Source organism: Egretta garzetta, unplaced genomic scaffold (genome assembly GCF_000687185.1).
Source record: "Egretta garzetta isolate BGI_Z169 unplaced genomic scaffold, ASM68718v1 scaffold781, whole genome shotgun sequence".
Taxonomy (NCBI): Eukaryota; Metazoa; Chordata; class Aves; order Pelecaniformes; family Ardeidae; genus Egretta; species Egretta garzetta.
This window is the reverse complement of record NW_009258579.1, coordinates 241,611-259,854: the sequence shown is the minus strand read 5'-3', so window position 1 is coordinate 259,854 and position 18,244 is coordinate 241,611. Positions and strand designations below refer to the sequence as shown.

Sequence of the window (18,244 nt, the reverse complement as noted above, 5' to 3'; positions counted from 1 at the left end):
CGGCGCGGTAAGGTGAGCCGGCACCGGCCCCAGCCGGCTCGCTTTCCTGGGAGAAACGCCTGGAGCCGCCGCCCGCACCCGGTCACCCCGCCCGATAAAGCCGTCATTTAAAGGGACGCTCCCACGCGAAAGCTTAAGCAGAAAGTTTATCTCCGTGTTAGTCGAGAAGTGCCCCAAACTCGTCTTCAGTGATCAGGCCTTGGAGCGGTTACACGCCACGCCATCTGACGGGCAGAGAGACGCTCGCTCCGGTTTCCATTCTCTTCAGTCGCGGTTCCTGGCTCTGAGGCAACCGCTCGGGGTGGCACCGTCTGACAGGGCAGCCACCGGCCAAGGAACGCGGCGGGGCCAAGCCCCCCCGCTCCCGCCGAAAGAAACAATAAAATGTTGGGAAAATGTATCTGCGTTTGGAAAACTTTTTTTTTTTTTTTTATGGTACAAAAGTAGCCTAACAAGACAAAGATTCAGGTTTGGGACATTTACATCTTTTAAATACCATTCAAGACTTTGTACCTACGCTTCTAGCTCACAGTCAGGTCGGTGAGGGGTTGGGAGAGTCACAGAATCACAGAATCGCAGGGGTTGGAAGGGACCTCGGGAGATCATCCAGTCCAACCCCCCTGCTAAAGCAGGCTCTCCTAGAGCATTCTACACAGGACTTCGTCCAGGCGGGCCTTGAATATCTCCAGAGAAGGAGACTCCACAACCTCCCTGGGCAGCCTGTTCCAGTGCTTTGTCACCCTCGAAGTAACTCGAGGTAACACAGGTAACTCGCCAACAGTAGAGGAGAAGCTGTCGTGACCAAGCTGCTCTGTACCAGCAGAAACCATGCCCCTAATGACCACAGACCTGCGCCGCTTGTGTGGCAGCGGCCATCGGGTTATAGCGACAATTCAGACAAACCTCAGTTTAAGGACAGCGTATGGCACCTAGTGCCAAAACTTAACATCACGCACCAAAACTTAACATCACGCACTAACTACAGTCAGCTGGAGCTTTCCGAGTTAAGCAGCGAGCAGGATACACTGTATGCAAGAAATATACCACACTTTCTTCTGTGTCGATTTACTTGATATACAGTCAGCCACATATCAAAATACTAAAGTCACAAGACAAATTCTCTCTTCCTCCTTTCCAGTGAGAAGCCATAACATATTAAAATTATGCCAAACAGATAACCCACCCCCTCACCCCCCACCCCAGATTCTCTAGTTGAGAATATATACTCTAATGGTAAAGATGAGAAAAGCATTTTTTGATGTCCTGTCATCTACGGTTATTCTCACCCAAAACACCCACAAACAGACCCTTAACGGAATTCAAAGAGTGCTGCACCATTTTATAGGGGAAGTATATAACTGAAACTGGTCTGTGTTTGTTCAACAGCAAAATGATTTTATTAACATTTTAAAAACGTTACCATTTTTCACCGTATCTACTCAAGACTTTCATATGATGCATCGGTCACTTTCAAATGCAATACTTAAAAAAAAAAAGAAGTTTAAACAGTTGCTTATTTTACCTTTGCTTTTCAACACAGACCCTAAGTGTAGTAAATCCCCAGGAAGGTTAGTATCTTATTCCAGGGTTTGTAAACCACTGCATGGGAAATGCAACACTTTTAATTTCTTACTGAGCATAACGAGAAATCTCTGATTGTTCTTTCAACATTATCTGCCTTCAAAGTGAAAATCAGAGGACAGACACCCTCTACCCAACTAACATAAGCCAATTAAAATCTTAGTTCAAGCTCATTGGCAGGAATACTCAGGCTAGCTAAAAATTCCCATAAAGACCAACTAGAAGGCAACCTCTAACGTAGAACTACATCTACTTTTGTTCAAAAAATAAAGCAAAAATCAAATGAACCATATACTGATGAAAGCTGTAACAGTGCCATGTCGGTTTTACTAAGAAGAATGCCTTTTAATGGCAGTACAAAGAACTGTGCAAAGGTTTCAAGAAGTAAAACAATACTCAGCTTCTGGGTTTTTTCTTTCTCTATTTCAGAGAGAAATTAGCTACAAACACTGCTCCTACCGCAAACATCCTAGCCCTGTGTGGCTACCCAAACCCAGGGTGTTTGGTGCCACCCGTTTGCACAATTCTTGTGTGTTTTGCTTTTGAAGACAAGTGGCAGGCTTAGCGTACCTCAACAGACCTCATTTACTGAAATGTCCTTTTAGTACCAATCTGTGCATTGCATACAGACTTTGGGGGGAAAAAAGGTCTAACAAAGCTGAGTTAATTAGTAATTAATTTTGTGTGTTTTATTTTAATTGAGACAAATTCTTCATTTGATTATACTCTTCCTGGAGTACTTTGTGAAGTAAGAGTCATGGTTCTACTTTCAAATGAACTCCACTGGATATTTTCATTTACAGAAAGCAAATTTTGTATCTGCATTGTAAATAAATATATTTAACACTGACAATGAGTACTTCCAATTTAACACTCCATGCTGACTGGTATAACTAGATTACAAAGAAGGAATATAAATAAAACAAGTATGTATATGTGTGTATATATTCATTTATATATAAAATACAACTAAAAGCCTGTTTATTTTTTTAAAAATAACTATGCATTTTAATGTCATGCCAAGAAGGCACAAAAAGCTCTGACTCTTTGTACATAAAAACTGGTCAAACCACAAAAACCACCTCTGGCCCATTACACGAGATCTCTCCCTGAAGAGAGCGAAGATTTCATATGAATAAATCTATCTCCCAAAGAACAACTCTTTTTCTTTACTCGAGGAACAGAAGTTGATTGTACTTGACCACAGAAGCTGAAGACATATGGAGCTAGACTGTGGTTTTGTGGCCACAGCCACATTTTCAGGTTGTGTGTGTTTGCGTACGTGCACAAACATGAGAGCGAAGTGGAGTGGAGCCGGATTTGTGGGAGCCAGTCTCCCCACAGGTTGCTGCCTCAGGTAGAATTGCTCTCTGGAAGGGTAAAGCGTATGAAGAGGTACATTACCTACTGTAATTTTGCTGTGCCCCAGTAGCAGTCACACCAGCTATTAGAGTAATTGTTGATCCTGACCTTCCTGCTATCAGTATTCCCTTTGCTACCTATCACCCTCACCTAGTTAAAATTTCCCATTTGGGTCTTCGTATTTCCTTGCTTCAAAGGCTCCCCATTCTGCTTCTTTATTCCTGCATTTGCTCTTCACTTATTTCAACCACCCCTTCACCTTTTCATCGTTTTTCACCTCCTGTTCAATGGCATTGTGTTTTCACTCATAAGCAAAAGCATGGCCTAAAATTAGTTGCTTCAAGCAAAACACATTTCTAAGCATATAAATATCTAATATAAATACAATCCCAGAGTAGACTTCTGGATATAGACATGCTGCTATCGCTGTTCTTTATGTCTCTCCAGGTTTTTCGGTCTTTTTACCATACAAACTCTATGGTTGCATGGACACGATCTCCCCACAGGTCTGCACAGACCAGAGAAGGCTCTCACTCCTGAATTGTACCGTTTCTGTCTCTTGTCCAATGCCCTGACAAAGTACAACACTGAGACTATGCACAGGGAACTGGATTCTCCTACTGCCTGCTCATCAGGCTGCTTACCCCTAAAAGCATTGTTCTTTGTAGCCAAAAAAAGATAAATATACAGACATGCATATATGTATAGTAAGAAAGACCTGAAGCTGCATGAAGGACTGCAAGAAATGTGGTAAAATCAGAGATCACAAACTGGCTACAACTGAAATCCTGTACAGTCAGCGTAAGCAAGAGCAATCACAGCAGGAGGTTTTGCTGTTTTCTGATATCCAAAGTGTTTTACTAACCATACACAAAGAAAAGCCATTTGTTTCTCTTTTAAACTGAGACACACTTGCTAGGACAGACTGGCACACAATTTTAATCCTCCCAGTCTAATGGAATCTGCTCATAATATAACTATTTGTTCAAGATTTTTGTCTCTGTTTACACATTCTGAAAGATCGTCAAAACTCATAGTAACTTGCATCCGAAATTCCCAAATTAAAGTTTTCAGTTTTAGTTTTCCTTTCTAATAAGGTTTGGTTTAAAGAAGCAAAATGCACCCTCTGTTGGGCCAAGCATGTAATGACTTTCTCCCAAGGTCATCTTTTTAACGGCATGGTTTATCAAGTCCTGTTATGAAGGTTTGTTTTTATGATTAACTGTGTGCAAGTCATACAAACATTTGAATCAAAATTAGACTAAATTAAACTAAAGTAGCACAGAATATTCAGTGCTACTATATAGCCACTAGGAGATTTATGATCTTTTTCAAACACTGCTTACATTTGTAGGATTTATAAATCTTTTCAGCAAGCACTGGAAATTCATTTATTGCAACCTAAACCAAGCAAATACCCGTACTTCATGTCAGCACCAAAGCACAGTTTACACCACTATCACTGCAATCCATTTTTTAGAGCTGGACAAGGATTGCTAGCTAGCATGTTAAAAAAGCTATGCACAGAAGCCCCAAAGTTGGAGCATTTTGGATAGGGATGCTACAGTAAACTCCCAACAGAACAGGGGATTTATTTTACCTGATTTCGCCTTACTAGGATATTTCTAGGTAAGGGTGGGATTCAGTGAGCTAAAACTGGGCAGCGTATCAGAAAAGAAAACAGAAAAAGGTCTTAAATCTACGTATGCTGATGCCTATACCCATGTGAAAAACACTGAACTACTCAGATTAGCAAAGTGAATGTGGGCTGGTATGTGAACACTGGAGTCGAAAACTCCCACCACCATGGTGAAGAAGAAAGTCTGTGTAATACATGGCCATCAGAATAGAGACAACATGCAGTTCTCAAAACCAGAAAAGCTAGACGGATTGGATAAGGGAACGTGATAGTGAAGAGAGGTGAAGAGGGAACAGGGGGTGCAGGAACTGTGAGCTGGGGTGCAAAGTTACCAATGATTGCCAAGCTGTAGCAAAGGAAAGCTTCTCCGGAGCACGAGAAGATACTCCATTTAAAACAGATTAAAAGCATACAGGTAGAACTGACTGCTGTGAACCAAGAGTCTTCCAAGGCCTGCACTTAATCCCTTTCACAACAGTATTTAATAAAATTGCATTGTTGTAAAATACTTGAGAATAGTAAGAAAGAAATCTTCCTACCTTGAATGTATCCAGCTGCTGATTAATAGTCTCTGTTTCCATTCCAACAGGACCTTGTGACTCTTCATGTTCTTCGGCTCTCCCAAGCAGACTGGAAAATTCCTCTAGCTTACTGTAAAACTCCTCAACACGGCGAATAGTACCCTCCACTTGATCTTCCCTGGCTTTCGCTCTGTCTAGTAGCTTATTACACTGTTTATTTAAAGCTTCCAAGTCTCTTTTTATACCAACAAGATCCGGAGAAGCTTCAGCTTCTGTGGCTAGCATAATTTTACAGTTTTTATTAGCATTTTCATTATTCATTATAAGTTCCTCCAGCTTTTTCAGGAAACGTTTTATGTCCTCTCTCTGTGACTGCAGTACCTTGAGATCTCTCCCTACAGGAGCCATGCTATCAAGTTCATCATCAAACTCCGCAAACTGAGAGAACATCTCTCGGATGCTGTTTTGGAAATGGCCAATTCCCTGAAGTTTTGTCTCTAAGAACGAGCACCTGTCTTCAACCTGCTGGTTCACTGCAGTGTATTCTTGCTCCAAAGATTCAGCATGGAGCAAAAGGTCAGAAACACCTGCTGAATCAGAAGCTTCTACCACCAGGTCTTGGGCAAGCTTTTTCGCTGAATCAACATGAGGCTTTAAAGCCTGCAAGGCTTTCTGCTGGGCCTGCATCATCGTCAGGTGTTTGTTACTGAATGACTGAGGTCCAAGCGAGTCGTGAGCTTCCAGATGCTCTTTGGCACTTTTAAGCTGTTTTTCAGTTTCCCTGGATGATTCCTGAAACTGCTTCAGCCTTTGGGCCATATTTTCCAAGCACTCTCTCTTCTTATGTAATTGTTCTGTGACCACATTCACTTTCTGATTCAGCACCTTAGTTTCTTCTTGAATAATTTCTTTATCTGTTTGACTTGCACTGAGCAAACTTTCAGCAGTATTATTTAATAGCTCCACCATCCCATGGTGTTTATCCAAGTCCTTCTGCCAGGCCTTCACCTGAACAATAGAATTCTCTATTTCAACAGGGTTTATGCCAACTTTTAATTCGCATAGGCTGCTTTGGCATTTCTCTATCCATGGCTGCAGATTTTCTACATGCTGCTTGTATTTAAGGGCTTTCTCCAGACAATCTGCTAATTTATCTTGCCTTTCTTTTACCTGCTTATTCATTTCATCCCAGTTACTTCTGAGTGTGGCAATTTGGGATTGCAGTGCTGCTTTGTCAGCTCCTTGAGTCTTCTGTAAGATACTTTCTCCTTCTGCAACAATTCTTTCATATGAACTAATCTGATCAGTCATGGTCTTCTTAAAATCTTTCTGTTCTTCAATTAGTGATTGCAAGGCATCGAGTTTGGCTGATATAGGACGAGCCTGGTTCAGCTCTTCTTTCTTTTTGCCTAGCCAGGCCTGAAAGTCCTTAGACATTTGCTGGAACTGATGAGAAGCAGCATATGCCGACTGAAGCTGCTGAATATGGTTATCTACAAAAGAGAAGACAGAACAGAGGTTCATTATCAGAACCTGATAGTATTCAATGAAGAAATAATAATTAATATTGATTCTATTATGAATTATCATTAACGTAAGGAAAGCTGTTCCTTGGTATGTGATGTTTGATTGGAAGACAACCAAGTTTCTTGCAAGGGACAGATCTGTGCCTGCACTACAGCAGAGCAGTGAAGGCATCTGGACATGAATCACATGAGGTGAGCTTAGCCAGGCTGTGTCTACATGAATCTCATTCAGGCAGATTTCAGGGGTAAAAGCCACACAGTCATGTTTCATGGTATTACAAAGTGTAAGCACAGGGGATGTTAAGTGATCTAGCCTAGCAGTGCCTAACTCACGGGCCTGCAGGCACTGTGTGTTCTTAGGGAGACCCTTTGAAATTCCTTGTGACCAGAGGAAATTAAAAAGCTAAAACTGAGGCTGTTAGGGAGAGCAGAGTGTGATACTGCTTGCAGTCTCTTACTTGCTCAGTTCTGTTGTTCACAGGGTAAGGGAACGCTGCAGACTACCATCCCTCTTCTGTCACAAGCAGTATTATACAATTACCACTGCGTTTCACCAAGCCATTAACTGGTGCTTGCCTAAAAATTACAATTTTGGCTTGCACTCTGCACCTATGCAGTTAGGTAGCTCGATGAGCAGCATCCTCTTTCGGTATTCTAATTCAGTGAAGATGCACCTGAAGGAAGAGGTGAAAAAAGCAGCCCGGCTATTGTGCTTCAAATTCTCTCCTGAACTGTTCACTAGGGATCCCAAGTACTGTTTCTACCTTTTCAAGGTATGGGGACTCTCCTAAATTCTAATGTACAAATGCTTGGGAGTTGGACTGGACAGAGAGCTGGTGTAAGGCTCAGCTCACTTAACATCTATAAAGACATATGAGACTATATGCTTTACTTTATGCCTTAGCTACTATCAAATAAATACTAACCTGATTTTTGCTCAAGATCCTTAAATGATTTTAAGATGCCATCTAACTGTCTCGTAAGTTCTGCTTTCAAATACTCTTCTCCAACCAGTGTTGACAGCTCTTCACAAAGAGCTTGAGCTGCATTTATATTCTTCATTTCCCGTTCTATTTCCTCTTTCATTTCTCTAGCAATTTCCAGTTGTTGTTTCACAGCATCAGGTTGCGTACTCACAGCCAGGCTGCTGCTCAGTTTGCTATCCAAGGCACTTAGCTTATCAGACAGACTTCTGAGTAGATTTTGATACTCTGTGCTCTTCACAATGGCTTGGTCAATTCGGTCACATCTGTTCCTCAGTTGGCCAGTTAGACTGTCCCATTTTTGTGCCACAGCTGCCAGTTGCTCTTTTACAATTTCATGGGAAGGTGAATGTTCACCGGGTCTCTTCAGAATCCCTTCACCAGCCATAGTTAACTGCTCGTATTGTGGCTTTCTCGTGTCAAACTCTTTGAGCAGAATCTGGGAAGAAACAAAATCTTAAAAAGCATTTACCACATGAAAAAAGAAAAAAAGCTAAGTGCGTCTGACAAAACTCATGTAGAGTTTGTTGTAGCTAAGCTCTCTTATTGAGTAATCAACCTCCAAGTTTAAAAGCCAGTGAAATAATTGCATCTTCTACACATAAACTGTGTTGTTTCCAAGCATTTATATAAAAGAACCAGAAAAAATGAGGTTAAGTAAATTAAGATCTTCTAATAGAAATTAAATCAGCAGATACAAGTAAACAATGAATTCTGTTAATGCTACAGTAATTAAGTAATGGTACCAAGTAAAATAATTGCTGTTTAGTTTCAAGCAGTGCCTTCTTTCCTGGACAGTTTCGATATTTGTCTTAAGATAGAACTTCAAAGAAGGTGTATTCTGACATAATATTGCAATGTATTATTATAGCACAGAGAATATTTGGATAAATCACAAAATGACTGAATGTGTACTTCAAGACCTTTAAAGTTTACATCACTGGTTCTCAGTATTATTTTTTTTGACAGTAAGTCACAGTGCTTGCAGAAGGACAAATACCATGGTTTTACTTTACAGAACATTCCAAACCTTTTCTTTTTAAGTCAATTAGGTTTAACTTTTAAAGACTGTTAAGTGATACATGATAGTCTTATGCCAGCTGTCCAGATTTCTGAAGCACTCACAAACCAAACCAATATTAAGTAATTTTCACATAGTATTAGAACATAGTTCATGTTTCAAACACTTAATTTTAATCAATATTGATATACCCATTTCAGTAATATTTCTGCAAAATAAAAATGTTATTTCTCATCACAGTTTAAAATAACTGGTGGCAACAGAAATGTTTGAAATTAAAATGTCTAGGTTCTGCAACTTTGTCTGATTTAACTTCTCTCTTTTGTTTACAGTTTGCTGTATTTCTGTAAGTAAACTACTCCACTTTTTCATTATACTTTTTCTTCTTTCACACTCTTGGCCCCATATCTATTCACAGTACTACATTTCACTTACCTTCATATTTTTATTAGCTACTGGCACAGTCAAGTGAATAAAATCTCAAAAAGCGAGTTCTACAGCATAGACTGTATATGAGGACTCACCATAAAATGTTACATACACACTCAAATTAATGAAATTTCAAAGGAAGATTTTCATTTGAAGAGAGAAACCACAGTATGGTCAAAACACAAGAATGTATCAGTATCTCCTCAACATTTCTTTCCTTTAGCTGTTCTGATCTCTCTTCACTCTTACGGTAATTTTTTTCTCACAATTACTGTAGTCAAGTATGACTTAAGCTGATATTTGCTGATAAACAAATCTAATAGCTCATACTAACTGTGCTGCACGCTATTTAAACACAAAACAGTACTTCCCTAACAGCAAAAAAGCAGAAGAAACTTAATAACACATGTTGGCATTACTCACCTGAACCTGTTGCTTTTGTGTATTCAGCATATTAGGATCAATTGATAGTGGTCCCAGCACGCTGACCATTAGCTCCTTTTCTACAAGCCAGTGCTTTAACTGAGCTTCTGCTGTCTGGAACTGGGTCAGGTAATTTGAAGACTCCTCCAGTTTTTGTTGTCTCTCAGATGTAACTTGATTGAGCTCTTTCCATTTGGAATCTAACAATGATAATGTTAACATACTGCACGCATGTTCTAGCGGATGGGTTGTCAGACATGAAACATAAACAGAGCTCTCTAATAAGGCTTCTTGCTGATTAACTCCAGATGCCTTATTGCAGTGACTCGGCAAATATATCTTTTAACAGTCAGATCCATATACACTTGGATGAAGTCTGCAGTTTAGCACAGCCACGTGCGGAATTTTTAGAGCAATGAATATACAACATGTAATAAAACTGGATTAAAATATTACTAAGTGAAATACCACCACATTTAGGCTTCGGGCTTAAATGACGCAAAAGCCAAAGGGCTGTACTCAGTTATAACTTAGGTGCCTGGTTTAGAAAGACGAATCTTCCTGCTTATTCAGTAAAAAGAAACAGATACCTTTTCCAAGGCTGAGCAGAAGCCCTAGGTTAGGCTTCTACTCTGAACAGCCCTCTGAAGGAGCACACCTCTTTCAAATATCTGTGTTAGGAGCCTGTGGAGATTAACTGCTGCATTTAAACATCTAAACCAGGTACCTAATGAAAAGCAATGAGAATACTTCTGTTCACAGGTATTTCAGAAGTGCTGTGTGAGCTTAGGTTCCCACCTAGGCCAATCTATGGTCTCTTCCCCTTGTAGCAAGTGGCTTCCAGAGCAGCCAGAGTCTCACAGTCTTGTAACTTCCCCCTTCCCTCTGTGATACTGTCAGTGCTTGCTCGGTCAGCCCTGATATTTCGCTGACTCTCCTCGTCCTTGAATTTTATCCATGTTTTTTTCAGTTTCTTTTGCTACTTCACTGCCTTTGTCCTCTGCTCGTTCTGTATTAATACCCTTTCAACACTACTCAAGTTCTCTTGAAGACCTTACCTGCTACTTAAACTTTTCAGAGTTTCACTTACAAACAGGACATATTGGAAAAATTCTCAGCTTTGAAATTATTATTTGTGTAGCTACAGAAATGCCTGTCAATATGAAATATGACAAATCTAAATAGAATTTTTAAAAGCTCGTGAAAATTATGCATTGCAGTATCTCAAAACCTACTGTCCAAACATGGTAATTTCCAATTTTTTTTGGCAAAATTTATGGAATCAGTTTTAGAAAATGGCAAAAAGCCACCAAAACCACAAAATGACAAAAGCCACTAGTGCGTGGGAAAAAAGCATGCAGAAAAGCATTACCAACAATTCAAACCGTTCTTTCCATGAAATTAGAATTAACCTAATTTGTTATATTTTGTAAGAACAACAGTGTATGTTTCTGGAGCAATAACTGACCAGTCAAGTTTTAGCGGCACACTGTTTGAAAAAGACAAAGCCCTCTCAAGCAGGGAGTCAAGCTACAGCCTCTCTGAATTGCACTGATACAAATTCAAAGCCCATGGACATTACTGGAATTTCTCCAGACCCACACTCTTGTAAAGGGAGCTCTTTCCACAGAATTTAAGGGGTAAGAGGGAGCAAGACATGAAAAATACTAGTGATTGCTAATACACTAAAGAAGCTCATAATAAAATAACTTCCAAATCAGTCTGAGCTATAATACAACTTTACTTTAGTACCTATTTTATCCAACATTTGTCTCCACTTGGGTGCCTCAGGAGAGTCAGGGTTCTTCTCCAACAGCTCTGTCACTTTGTCCTTTAGTTCCTGCACTTTATTCGCACTTTGCTTTAATTCACTTTCAAAAAGCTGCAAATTCAAGTGATAAAACAAATAAGTAAGAGACTAAAGAAGAATGATAAAGTGTTAAGTTTGAAGTCCATAATACTGAGATGCCAAGCATGAAGATAAACAATAAATATCTAGCACTTACGTATTACTTTTCTGCTATGAATCTCAAAATACTTTATAATGGCATATGTTGCTGTTATTTTTTTTTGAAGAGAGAACCTGACATATAAACTGTATTATAATAACAATAATTATTGTTGAATTTGAATAAGTGACAGAACTGGAAGAGTTCAGATAAATAAGATCCACTAGGTCCCCTCATATTCACCTACACGTGGAATCTGTTCGTGTACAGAATGCAAACTGACTAACGCACAGTACAGTTCACAGCAGAAATAACCCAGCTGGTACCAACAAAGAGGAGTGTGGTGTGGCCTCATTTATCTCAGTGGAAGTCCTGCTATCACAGATCGACTGCTTCTTGTAGATCACCTAGAACTACAGTTTAAAGAGCACCATAGCTTAAAGCATAGACCTAGCAGGAGACCGAGGTGCCCCAGACATTCCTAATTCATGCTGTTCTTACAGACAGAAGTGAACAGTCCTTATGCCTGGAAAAAGGCTCTTACATGAATATTCTTAACTAACAAAGCTTGCCCCGTGGAGCTGCATTTTAATTATCCAAAACTCCCTAAAATAAACACTGAACAAACCCGTGCTTGATACAGAACTTTTACTAAAAGGTCCAACTGCATCAGAAGGATGAGTCTTGCCTGAGCACTTGCTCAGTGTTCCAACTATTTATGAATACTCTTCTATTACTACACTGGGGGCAAAATGATCGTGTTAGCTTTGCACATTCTCTGTTAAAAAGTAAGAGCTAGTTTTCTTCCACATTTAGTATGAGTTTTAGGACGGAATTTTATCTAAGTCTGAGGGAAGTTAGCTGTTCAGGTTCGTTTTTAAGCATGACCCACCAAATATAAAAGTAGCCCCTCCACTGAATCAAATTCTGTCCTTGTTTATCCACAGTCACAGGCAAGGAAAGAATTTTCCCTATCCATTATGTTTCCCTTTACAGATGAACCTTTACATGTGTAAATATTGTCTTTCGTTGCTAGAGAAGCATATGTCTCCAACGCTGAAACAGGATAGAAGTTTACTGCTGATTCAGTGGGTTTCTTGTATCAATTTAAAAGGGTGGAGGAGACTGTTGTGCAGCTATATAACTTAACAAGCATGACATGGCTGCTGAAGAGAAACACTGCCTTGGAATAGGCATGAGCTGCTGCAGCTGCAGAGACCAGGAGGTCTGTGGAGTGTCAGTGAACCAGCAGCTGCAGAAACAGCTTTTGGACAGATAGAGCCCTTCAGATCTTACCAGCAATCCAGTATGTATCTCTAAATCACTACAGAGATCAAAAAAGTTGATTGCATAATCAATATAGCCTCACCTATTTGAACTGGCCACCAAAATTATTATTTTCTGACCTGCACAACTCCTTCTCTCTGACACAGTGCTTTTACTCCACTGACACAGCTTGCCAGATTTTCTCTAAGCCTGGCTGGCATGCTTTCTAGGATCATTTAAATACCCTCTGCAAGATTAAGCTAGGCTGACCTATCAGTTGTTCAAACAGAATTTGCCCAATAACTGCAAGAAAGAGTCTTTTTTTAAGGCAAAATGTACCTTATGTTGCTCAACTTGGGCTTTAACCGCTTCACTATCAGTTGGAGTGGCTTCCCAATCTGACGCAGTTTTGTCCATTTTTTGCAACCACTGCATCATTGAGGTCGATTCTTCCTGAATATTCTGCATTTTTGAAAGCATACTTTCTAGCTCTGAAATCTTTTCCTTCAATAAAACTCCCAGATCTTCATAACTGTGATTTACATCAGACATGGCTTGTTGAACCATTGTCAGTTCTGTAAAAGGAGAGATGCACAAAGACTGTTAGAGGTTACAAGCCCTTCAGACAAGACTTCAAAAACTTCTAAACAGTACTCTGAGTTACAATAGCTTATAGTCCCCCAAATAATAAGTCGCTGAACATGTCCGTTATTTCCAGTTCACTCTAAATGTGGTAACACTACATCTGATGATCTAATGTAAGCTCCTATTTGCAAGAGCTTCTCATTTCACAGGAATCATTACTTTAATACACACAGGTACACAGATACAATGAACACATATTACAGTCCTTCTACCCATTGTTATTTTTATATTTTAAGCAACAATTCCATGACAAAAAGTTGAACATACTGGACTACAGTTCAGTTACCTGTATGACAGCCTAACATTACTGCTATAATATTTTTCTCACATTCATGTACTATAAATGTGTTTTATCACTGAGAGAGCACAGGCAGACTGTGTGCTAAGTAGACTGTAGTTTAGGAGAACAGGCACTACAGACTTGGGATGTGGTAAGTAGCTATCCACAAGCCCATATAAAGTGCCTATATAAGTTCCTATGCTTCTCTAAAGGGTTTGGTCATGTACAGTGATATAAATGTACGCAAAATGGGTGTCTTTGTACATGTGTGTTTGTATATGTGCGTGTTGTGAACGCTGGTGAGTGTTTAAGTTTCAAACCACATACACACGTGTTAGAGTTTTCTTAAAAGCCATGCGTTATGTTAAAATAGCTATCCCTGTATACATTTGTAGATGTACATATTGATTCAGAAAATACAGCCAGATTTCATCTGTCTTCAAAGAAAATATTGAAGGTAGGTAATTTTACAATTAATTTTAGTATCATGTCCTAGTCAATAGTTTCGTTACGTGACAGTGATGTGAAATTTCAGTCTAGTAGTGACTGCTACATGCAGATTTATATTCAACATTTTAAAAATACTTACATATTTAACAGTAATTGGCAAGTGCATTTCTTTATCACATCCTGAAATTTTTACTGACCTTTATTTTTCAGGAAATCCTGAGTTCCTGGAGCTCCTCCTTCACCATTTAACATTGTGCCACCTGTGGATCAAGAGAGAACAAGTCTCATGCTTATCTGGGCCTTTTCCCACCAAAAACCCAGCACTGCATTTCCTCCTCAAAACAACGTGATACATAGCTCTCATTATAACGTTAAAGAAGTATCTGCATGCTAACCTTGTAATAGCAAATATTTTATTTAAACTGTTTTACATATTTTAAGATTGTTTTATGTTTTAAGCTGTTCCAGCCAGCTAGTACCGTACGTGGTACCACATATGCACAGCATATGTATAGTGGGTGGGTGTACACATATAAGTAGCACATATGCATGATGTATAAGCAGTCCTACCGCTCACAATACCATGCTAAATAAATGACTATGCCCTGGCTGTGAGGCCTACTCACATCCACATGGCTAACATCACTTCCTTCCTCTCTGCAAAAGGAACCTGTTCCCTGCTGCCTATTGAGAACATGGTTTTACCCAGCCACATCTGGGTATAGCCTGGGAGAGGGGTAGCTGGCAAACGCTGAGGCTCTGAGGAGAGGTCTAAACATCAAACAAAAGAAGCCCAAAGCAGTCATTGCAGACACTGCAACCAAAGGCACTGCTTACTCAGGACACCTTTACCCACCCACCAGGGAGGTGGTTGAGTCCCCATCCATGGAAGTATTTAAAAGACGTGTGGATGTGGCACTTAGGGACATGGTTTAGTGGTGGACTTGGTAGTGCTAGGTTAATGGTTGGACTCAGTGATCTTAAGTGTCTTTTCCAACCTAAATGATTCTATGATTAAGCAGCACTCCACCAACGCACAAAAAGCTCTTGACACCAACCGGACAAATCCCTCCCTATCGTGTCATGAGCAAGACTTGAACACGTGCTCCATGACAGGGATTGCAATGTGGAGTCCTTCCTGTTACACGTGAAGTCCTTACTGTCACTCGGAGGCAGCCACTCACCCAGGCCACTCTACTAATTAAACAAAATTTCAAAGCCTCTGGAACCAGGGCTACATGGCCTTTGTAAAACACCATCAGACCACAGAGCACTGCAAGGAGAATCACTTCCCGCTCTCTTGCACATATGTATTCCCAGATGAGCAATTAACAGAGAAAGATTAACGGTTGCCTTGGAAAAGGCTATGCATCTACCTCACAGTACCAGCTGGACAGCGAGGACCACATTAGCAGCAGCTGGAGGATGGCAAGAGAAAATAAAACCAGATAAGAGGAGTCACAGGCCCCAGCCAGAGCCTTGTAAATCTTCATGCTATATTAGCTGGACTCCAGTATTTATAACTGTGATTAAGTGATACACACTACAGCTCTTGTCTAGGAAGGCAAATACTCTAGTCTGGAGGATTACAGCTGCTCTTATATGCTAGTTATTTTTTTTTTCCTATTTGGATGCATAGGAGTAGAGAAAGAAGCAGAGGAAGGAGCCCAAATATCCCATATAAGGTTTCAAAATGTTCTTCAAAAGATTTTTATTTAAGATTCAAACAAGAATGAAACCAGAGGCAGCTACTACAAAAAGCTGTGAAAAAGGAAGTGCTCTACTCTTGCCAAATAGGTATCTTCTGGCAGTCCCCATCCTCACAGTCCTTTGCAGATGACCAGTGAAAGCCGACACACTTGAAACTACTAGGTCTGGAAATAAATTCAGGAACTGACTGAAAATGTGCCTATGGCCATTAAAACACCCTCAGTACTACATGCCTTGAACTATGTCTTGAATGATAGTTAGCAGAATTACTGGTTTCAGTAAAATAAATTAACATTTAAACTCTAGAGAAAATCATGGCAATAGATCTGCTGTCTTTAAATTCAGAAATACCAGTAAAAAGGACTTAGCTGCAGCTCCAGGCTAGAAGCATGTTTTGGCCCAGGAAAGTCACCCTGGGATATGGATTTGATTCCCTTTTGTGCTGTTGTTTCAACTAAAATATTGACTAGCATCAACTATGCTATCATATTGGGATGAGTAGGTTCATCTAGGCTCACTTTTCAGATGAACCATGTCCTCATTACCCTTCTAACAAGAACTCCATGACTCTGCAAATCTTTTATGTGTTTGCTTGGCGTCACACAGAATAGCCTTGTGGCCATGAAAGAGGTCTCCCCGTGGAGCAAAGGTGCCCAGGTACATCAATGTTTGCAAAAGCAGGGTTTGTTTTTATCCTACTTGCAGACTCGGTGGATATGTGAAGCACTAAACACCGCTCAGAATAAATCGGTTTGTTACTATCAGAAGTTTTCTGGGATGAGGTAAAGGTAACTGCAATACTGTTCATTTTATTCATTATCTGGAAATTACAGATAAAGCTGAAGTAACAGCTTTAGGACCTGTTAATCATTTACATCAAAGCGCTTTTATGCTTTTCTGGCAGTGTAAAGTGATCAGAATGTGTACTGAATTACTACAGCACTTAGACAGTTTAAATGAGAGTCACAGTAAATGATGGTCAAAACAAACATGGCTAACTGACTTCTCACAAGCCATAAGATTCAGAAAGCTAATCCAAGGGTGAAATATTTTAATTTTTGTCTTAAAGGTTTTAAAAAATCCTGAAATGTTAGGCTTACCTGATCATACAAATGCATACCTGATTTTGCAACTGCTCTCACTTTGGCAGGAGAAGTCACAGCAGTAATTAGATTACACAGCAACGTTCCTTTGCTATTCATTTTCTGCAGTTCAGGTGCTTTTAATGTCCATTCATCTTTTAAATTCTGGATAAGAAAAATAGTCATTTGCTCATTACAAAACTGATTTCAAACTTAAAAGATTTAGTGTAGAGAAAGTAACAACCTTGCTACTTGGGAATCCCCTGCAGTATATTCAAACATGCAAAGGAAATGGGAATGCAGATGTAGACTGCAAGCTCCCTAGTCCCCACTACTGTGACTGCTTACCCCTTAAGTCTGTACTTTTATGTTACTAACAGATGCCCTATTTCCTTCAGCCATATTTCACTTCTCATCTACAATGTCTTACCAATGTATCTTCCAAAGGCTTCTTTAACTCCTCTGTATTCAGAGACGGTTGCACTGCTGGAATTCGTTCTGTCGTCTCTTTTATCCATTTCTTTAATGATTCTACAAGGAGCTCGAAAGTATCCATTTGTTTCTGACAAGATGATACATCCTCTTCCCTAGACAATTAAAGACAACAAAAGAAAAGCAGCACTGGATGTCAGTATTCCTTTTGAATACTTCTTAACCCAACAGATATTATCAATCTGATATTGCTGTTCCTAAATTCAGAGTCACAAAACCTAATTTTACGGATATGAACAGAAAGTAGAAAATCTAATCTTGCCATACAGGTAATTTATATAGAAGCGCTAATAATTTCTTCAGTTTTTCTTTGCAGCCTGATTCCAAATGGCATATATTCTATCAGAGAAGGGGAGAAGTAGGATTTTTTTAGGACTGGCAGGACTCCTGTGAATGTCACAAATTTTGAAGAGTTACTTGTCTTTACAGCGAACATTAGAGCTCTTGAATGAGACAGACTAACTACAGAGGCATTTCCAAATAGAATCTTTTTTTTTTTTAACAAAAAAAATCTCTGCTCTGTGGTTAACTGCAATGTCTTGAGATTGCATGCAAGAGGACGGCAGTCATCACAACATTCACACTGTACTAGCCAAGGTGGAAAGACTTTAATAATTCGACTTACTTTTCCTTTACAGTCTCCTCTACCTCTCTGAATTTCTTTGACAAAGCATTTACTTTTTCTAGTACCAATGCTTTATCTCCAGGAAGAGCATGGAACGAAAGTTCTTCAAGAAGCTGCTGCAAAATTTCCAGATCTTTCTTATGTTGTGCCAATTCCACACTAGCTTCCTGGAAAACAGGATTACGTTCTTCGTATTAGACTTTACAATTACTTGCTCAAAATTAAATTCTTGATTTTAGCTAACCAAGGGGAGTTGGGAA

The 18,244-nt window shown here is 39.7% G+C and overlaps 1 protein-coding gene across 1 annotated transcript in view; it reads right to left on the bottom strand.

The window, feature by feature from the left end:
- The window catches only part of LOC104134416 (dystonin), a 111,172-nt gene that overhangs the window by 76,673 nt on the left and 16,255 nt on the right, over positions 1–18,244 (bottom strand). The window contains exons 14-22 of the mRNA XM_035903398.1: positions 17,985–18,151; positions 17,298–17,454; positions 16,906–17,032; positions 14,273–14,335; positions 13,040–13,275; positions 11,238–11,367; positions 9,486–9,685; positions 7,556–8,051; positions 5,122–6,596 (exon numbers count right to left, since the gene is read on the bottom strand). Of these exons, the coding sequence (XP_035759291.1) occupies positions 5,122–6,596; positions 7,556–8,051; positions 9,486–9,685; positions 11,238–11,367; positions 13,040–13,275; positions 14,273–14,335; positions 16,906–17,032; positions 17,298–17,454; positions 17,985–18,151 (3,051 nt within the window). The remainder of the gene's footprint in view (positions 1–5,121; positions 6,597–7,555; positions 8,052–9,485; positions 9,686–11,237; positions 11,368–13,039; positions 13,276–14,272; positions 14,336–16,905; positions 17,033–17,297; positions 17,455–17,984; positions 18,152–18,244) is intronic.